The sequence below is a fragment of the Glycine max genome, chromosome 4 (genome assembly GCF_000004515.6).
Source record: "Glycine max cultivar Williams 82 chromosome 4, Glycine_max_v4.0, whole genome shotgun sequence".
NCBI classification, from domain to species: domain Eukaryota; kingdom Viridiplantae; phylum Streptophyta; class Magnoliopsida; order Fabales; family Fabaceae; genus Glycine; species Glycine max.
The window spans coordinates 41,070,490-41,077,674 of NC_016091.4; the positions used below are offsets into that span (position 1 = coordinate 41,070,490).

Below are 7,185 nucleotides of genomic sequence, written 5' to 3' on the forward strand. Positions count from 1 at the left end.
GTTTTTCTTTTAACATGATATTTTCCCTTTCATGTCTGATTTGATATGTCTAAAAGCATTCTATATCAATAAATTGTGATAATTTAAATGAGTACTTGTAACAGTTGTGACAAAATGAAAAGATTTATTTTATGTTTAAAATATAATATAAAATAAAGAAATTTAAAATTGTGTAATAGTATGTTCTTCAATTAACAAAAAAAAAATCTTTAATTTGTGAAAAATCTATGTATATTCACATTAAGATCAAGTCTTGTTATCAGCTCTTACATGAGCGAAACTTCATAAAAAAATAACTTTTAATACTTTGGTGTATGTGGAGAAGAGAAAATAATGGGTGAGAATGACGCTAGGGTTCCTTTTAAATAAAAATCATTAATATAGTTTATAGGAAATTGATTTGATCATATGTTATTTGTTATTAATTCTTTCCACTCTATATTTAATTATAAATTAAGCAATTCATAATATAAATAAATGTATTACAGATTGAATAATTCGTAATACACACCACTTCATGCGTTGACACCGTTCTCGACCACAATCACTATGTATCCAAGCTCTTGAGACTCAAGTTGACGGTCAACCACATCATGCTCTACAACCAATGTTGTCACATTGGCAACACCGTTCTCCACGGAGTCAAGGATATTGTTGAGAACAACTTGGGGTCATGTATTCTCGCTAATGCTATCAAAAACAGGTCAACCCAAATTGTTGGGCCCAACCCACCTTATAAACGGGTTGGCCCAACTTGACCCACTTTTTTGTTGAGTCCTAACAATTTATGGCTTGACCCAACCCATTATGGGTTGGTGGATTAAATAGGCTGACCCACCTAAAACAAAAAAAATCAATTTTTTTAAAAAAAGAATAATCAAAAGACAATTAATGTTTCTAGAAAAATAAATTTGAATAATAAATTATAACATTATTTTTAAATTTCATCAAGCTAAAAAATATCAAGGTACCTTGCCATGGAATGGAATGTGAGCCAAAATAGTCATAATAGTTTAGAATAAAATAGTTTTGAACAACATTACAAAACACAAATACTAAAAGAATATCGAAGTCTAGAACTTGATGCTTTGAAGTCTAAAATAACATTACAAATTACTAAAAATAGAGTAGAAAAACACAAAAAGTAGTGACCTTGACACTAGGTTAATTCTTAAGTAGGTTAGGTGGACTAACCTGACCCAACACGGGTTCAACCCGAGTAGGCCAAGTTCAGAAAGCCAAGTTCAATTTCTGAACTAACTGAAAAGCTACTTTATTTTTCCAACTCTACCTCGGCCCAAACTTGTAGTGGGCCAGGTTGGCCCATGGATTCTAGCCCATTTTAACAACCATAGTTCTCATCGTGTTTGTTGAGGCCATGCTTGCTTCCTTTTGCACTCCTACTGAGTCCAACGTTTATGCTTTAATAGGACAGGCTTTATTCAGTGATGGTGCTGCCCAAGGTGAAGAGGATGATGGAGAGAATGATAAGATGGGGACTTACAAATTTTGGGAGTGCACCAAACAGAAAATGGAGTACATTAAGTATTAAGTAATTGCCTACATGCATAATCGGGTTTAATATGTAATGAGCTATCTCTGCAGTAGCTTGGTTTGGGCCTCGAGCCCTTTTGTTTGCTGTTTGTTTTTCTTCGAACATCGGGAAAAAAATGGAGTTCATTATGTGATTTGTTGTGTTACTTTCATTTAGGATCCATTTGATTCGTTAAAATTATGATATTAAACAAGATAAGAAGAACATCACAGGATAAAAACACAAGTTATTGGATAAATTTTTTTTTATCTTGTACATCGTTTGATGAATAATGAATAACACAAGTAAAATAATATAAAATTTACTAAAATACATAATATTAATTATTTTAATACAATTGATATCAAATTTAATGAGTTTATTGGAATTAAAAATAGATAGATTAGAATAAAAAAAAACCAGTATTTTCTTTTTAGAAGGATTACGTTGGTTAATTACTGTTTTTCGGTTATTAAAGAGTATAAATAGAGATATGTTTATCTTTTTAATACTTTGTACTTGAGGCAAAAAGTTGTTTCATGATTTTCTAAATAACAAATATTAGACATTATGTTAGTGTCTCATTTGCTTTATTTGTGTTGTTTTATGATCTTTTTTAAATCAAATGTGGAACAAAAATATTTGTTCTGTTTAGTATCGTAATTTTTAACAAATCAAATAGACTTTTAATTTCGTCTAAGTCGAGTTGGGTAGAACAAATTATTTAATCATATAAAATTTTTTTATCTCTTATTTCTTATATACAAAATTAGAATTTAAAATCTTATTAGAAAAGTCAAATTTCATATATTAAAAAAATCATATATTTTGATCTTAAATATAAGTAAATCTCAAATGATTTTATTATATTTAATAAGATAATCTCCAAATGACCCATTTTATTCTTGATTTCAAGTTTCAATGAATGATAGTTGTGGAAGGAAACTTATTTTTTAAGCGAGATTAACAAAATGAAATGATGGTAACTAAGTTTCTTAATTAATATGAAGTAATTTTTTTTATGCTTATAATAGAAACCGGAAACCGGAGAAAGAATACTCTTAACGGGTTTTTAGGAGTTTAACATATGATTGCATATATATATATATATATGGTTACTTGTTTTACAATAAATTATGTATGAGGAATCATCAAGACAAGCTCTAATTGTATCAGTAAATTAGTGTAACCGACTAGTAAAGAGAACTAACTTCGATTATAAATTTAACAAAAGCAATTAAGAGTATTTAGCAATAAACCTTCACATGCATGATTAATCGTCTGAAGATGGAGCAAGAGCGGGTGATGGTGAAGGAGGTGTTGTTTGATCAACACGCACAAACCCAAATTTCTTGATGAGCTCATTGGCAATTAGCTCATTAGCTCTGTCTGAGGGATGATACTCGTCCCAAAAAACGTACTTGCTTCTATCTTTGCACAGTTTTGATGCAGGTATACATGTAAGAGCCGGTCGAATATTTCCAAAGGAGCAACAGGGTGAGTCTGAGTTTTGAAACCCTACATTAAAATTGTGATTGCAATGGAAATAATTCTTAGTACACGAGCTAAGGAGTTTTCAATTTTGGAACCCTACTATTAGTTAGTGTACAATGTTTATAATTTTAATGTATCTTTTAAGAATTTATAGTTTGGTTGTTAAATTAAAAAAAAAATGTAATTAAATCATTGATCTTCTACCATTTTTGTAATTGGATCCTTAGAGATAATAAAACCGCCAAAAGTTGTTTTTTTAGTGGTTTCAAGTTATCATAAACTAACTTCAAGGACTTGTGTACAAATATTGTAGATCAAAATGTATTAAACAATTTTTATATTAACAGTTTAATTCTGGTAGCTAGATTGAAGTTATATCAATGAACATAACTCAATGCTATATTTATTTGTTAGTAAATAACTTTTTTTTTTGTATTGCTATAATCTCAAGATATGCATACTAACTCATTCCTTTTCCTCGGACTTTTACTCTGAATTTGGATGGAGATAAAGAAAATAGAACAAAGATATAATTAAAATTTCTATTATACATTTAATTGAAGAGAAAATGAATAAAAAGGGAAAAAATAATTTAAGAAATAAAAATTTCAAAAAATAATCATCAAATTTTCTCTGTAGTTTCGAATTTTCATTTTCTCTCTCTCTCTCTTCTCTTATTTTATTTTTTTCTCTTCTCATCCAAATAAAGAATATATCAAACTCCTTTGAATATTTATAGTAAGTGCTAATGGTTTAAGTTTCAGATAATGGTTTATGTATTATCAGGTGTACATACTAAATTACTTACCATATTTATTCGGGTTGCTAATCACATCATTAACAACGTCATATGCATCTCCAAATCTATAGCTTGAATTGGGAAGTTGCTTTCCCAAGTCAACTACTAACTTGGTTGTAGCCTTATTAAAGCTAATAGCAAGATTGTTTGTTCTATCTTGACATTCCCCAGATGTACTAAGCACCCTTTGAAGTGGAATGCATCCCATTGGGCCCAGCCCAAACACCATCAACTGCCTTGCTCCTAGACCATGCAGTAGCTAAATAGCAAAAGGGCATAATTGAAAAGATTGTTAGAAACCAAAATGGAAAAGAGGGGAAAAAAAGTGCTAATAATAATATACTCTAGCACACATTCCTTTTGAACTTGCTTTTCCAGTTAAAATTCACTAAAAACTACAAATTATGAGTGAGATTTATTAAATAAAGAGTGAGACTCGTAAGTATGTGATTTTCAACAAATTTTATTTTATAATTAAAAGTGTATTAAAAAAAGTATGTTTGAGAGGGTATTATTAGCATTTTTATAAAGAGAAATTATTTTGTTAAGAATGGATTAATAAATAAACCTTCAATTGTTCTCGTAGAGTTCCTATCAAGTAGTCTATGAAGGTTTGATCGTTATATGTCCACGAATCACTGTAAACAGGCATCAAGTAGTTGTTGATGAAGTCATTGCTGCCTAAAGCAACAACATAATGAGCTTCCTGGAAAAACGTTTCTGCCTCCTCTTTCCCAATTCTGCTTCTAATCAGTTCTTGTGTCCCCTGAAACAGCTCAATTTGCTTGTAGAGAGAAAACCTTTGAATCTGCAAGAGGAATGATTTTTCAATCAAGGATTTTGCTCCTCTAGAGTACGTAAAGTGATTAATCTCAGCTCTTGATGAGAAAATCATTAGTTAATATTCTAATACATGCATAATATCAATAGTTAATTTTCTCATGAATGATTGAAATTGTGTACTTTACCCTCTAAAGTAAATTGTTTTGCCTATATACTACATAGCTATATGACAAATAGAATTGAAGTTTACACTTAGCAACTTACAAAATAACTGCCAGTTTCATTCAAGATGCCTCCACCCCCAGAAGCATAATTCACTCCATTTTCCAATATAACATCTTCAGATAGAGAAGGATCAAGGAATGCTGGAGGCCTCGGAAGGCCCATATTGTCACCTGAACATGTCAATATCACTATGATTACAGAGTGAAACAATAGAAAAATGCTTTTAAACTTTATTTCACATATATTCACATATTGCTCAACCCAGTATCAAAAACCTTTACAAACCACAACTAAATGGACACTATTTTTTTTTTCAAAACAAAAAAGGAGCCATTTTACACATTTGGCTAAAATGAATACAAAGTTGAAACAAGCGGCCATGTATGGATTTCCTGAAAATTCAACAGCCCATATGCTGATATAAATTAAGTTAAATTCTTGTGAGCTCATTACCGAAAGTTATCTGCATGTTATATAAAAAATATAGTAACACCTCAGTTTAGTCCAAGATTGTAAACATTCATCACCATAATTAATCCTTGACTTTTCTTCACTCTCCAACTTCATAAAACATTATTTACTTTAGTACAATGAAAAGGCAAACATGAATGACCTTTTTGTAAACGTAGTGATAAAAGTGAAATTTCTGGGACTAATTTGGGGTTTAATCATATAAAGTGAAAGATTTACAATTACCTATTATATCAGCAACCGTGCGACCATTTGAGAACCTACCATTAGGTAGACCATTACCCAAATCAATACCATACCAAGGTAAACTTGCCTGAGCAAGGCTCTTAGAGAGGTACTTGTTATTTCCAACATCCGAGAGGGAGTCTCCAAAAATGAACTGCACAACCTTGCATTGGCACCCTTCAAGCCCAATTCCAAATATGGTGCCTATTAGAACAACTAGCACCAAATGGAACTTCATATTTTTTCTATCAATTGGTAATCTCTTCAAGTAATGTTATAACTTAAACCTCTTGGCTCTAAGAGAAAGGGTCTAATAATAAGGATTTAAGCACTTGGGTTGGTTTTATACTTTTATATAATAATAGCTATGAATTTGTGAAATGTGGAATGGTGAGACTATGCTACGTTTGGTAGCATTGTTAGTAGAGGGAAGGAAGTAGATCGTTTGATAAACCAACTATTACTGATTCAAACCTACTGCAACTACCCTTTTGTTCTGTTACATGGTGCAGCTTTGTAACTTACGACCACATGTGTGTAGCTGAAGTCATATTTGTATTTTTTGGAGGGGTGATCAAGACATGATTTGGTTAATGTTTGAACTTGAAATCCATTGGTGTGGAACTCTCGCTGAATACAGTTTAAGCATATTGGAAAATGATGAATAGCCCAATAGGGTGATTTGTAATAAGTCGAATTTTCAACGAACATGTATTATTCTAGTGAATTGTTAAGGTAAGTACACCTAACTCCGCCATCGCTTGCTAAAATTGTATTTCACATCTCGTTAATTACTCTGCATGTTTTATTGCTAAAAGGGTATGCATGAGTGGAATCCTTAAAAATTAAACATTTTAATAAGTTAAAAGGCTTAAATATTTATTTAGTAGGTGTAACTTCACCTTCATTTTAATTTTAATCCTTATAAGTTAGTTTGTGTTTTTTAATTTTATTTTCAATAAATTGTTTTGCATATGGATCCACCACTTCATCAAATTGTTTTCCCCATTGAATTTTTGTGCAATTCTTCCTTGGGAATCAAGACAAAAGAAGTTAGACCGTTAGGTTTAAAAGAAAAGTTTAAGAGTTAATCTGTAATCCAATTTAGAAGAAAAGATTATAGTAGTAGAAAAAGACTCATCCTTGGCTTTAAAAGTTAGTGTTGAGATATGTCTGGTATCTTTTAAGAATTTATTATATGTTTTAAATCCTTAGAATATTTTTTAAAAATTTGTTTAGAATACTTTAGGATTTATTTTCTTTTTTAAGAGTGGGTTGCTTGGTCTATAAATAAAGCTTCTAGGTATGAAAAAGTGACCCCCATTTGATCCAACCGAAAAGGAGGGGGATCACATTTGAAGAAAGGGTTTGTAAATTTCACAAAAACTTGTGAAGATCATGTCCATAATAGTAATAATAATAAAGTATATTTATAAAATTTCTCGATTAGTCAATTAGTTACATATTTTATTTCACATAAACAAAAGATAATAAGAGAAATTAAATTTTTTATTATATAAATATTTAATATATCTTCATATGATGAAATCCTTATTTAAGGAAACAAATTATATCTTATTTTTATCAAAAGGAATTAGGTAAATTCTAATAAATGATTAATATTTTTCTTTATATTTAATTACTTGTTAATTTT

The 7,185-nt window shown here is 30.2% G+C and overlaps 1 protein-coding gene across 1 annotated transcript; it reads right to left on the reverse strand.

The window, feature by feature from the left end:
• Positions 1–515: 515 nt before the first annotated feature.
• LOC100803991 (GDSL esterase/lipase At1g74460) lies at positions 516–5,861 on the reverse strand. Its single transcript, XM_003522970.5, has 6 exons — positions 5,532–5,861; positions 4,875–5,005; positions 4,396–4,635; positions 3,837–4,086; positions 2,794–3,052; positions 516–838 (listed from the first exon to the last, which is right to left on the reverse strand). The coding sequence occupies exons 1-5, from the start codon at positions 5,767–5,769 to the stop codon at positions 2,808–2,810; spliced, it is 1,104 nt and encodes a 367-aa protein (XP_003523018.1). The 5' UTR covers positions 5,770–5,861; the 3' UTR covers positions 516–838; positions 2,794–2,807.
• Between the last annotated feature and the right edge of the window lie 1,324 nt (positions 5,862–7,185).

Bases quoted from the DNA above. Each gene is read 5' to 3' on its own strand.
- LOC100803991 (XM_003522970.5), bottom strand. From the start codon at position 5,769: ATGAAGTTCCATTTGGTGCTAGTTGTTCTAATAGGCACCATATTTGGA. The intron at 4,636-4,874 runs GTAAGTTGCTAA...TTCCTCTTGCAG, and splicing joins ATGAAACTGGCAGTTATTTT to ATTCAAAGGTTTTCTCTCTA. The intron at 3,053-3,836 runs GTAAGTAATTTA...ATTTTAATGTAG, and splicing joins TAGCAACCCGAATAAATATG to GGTTTCAAAACTCAGACTCA.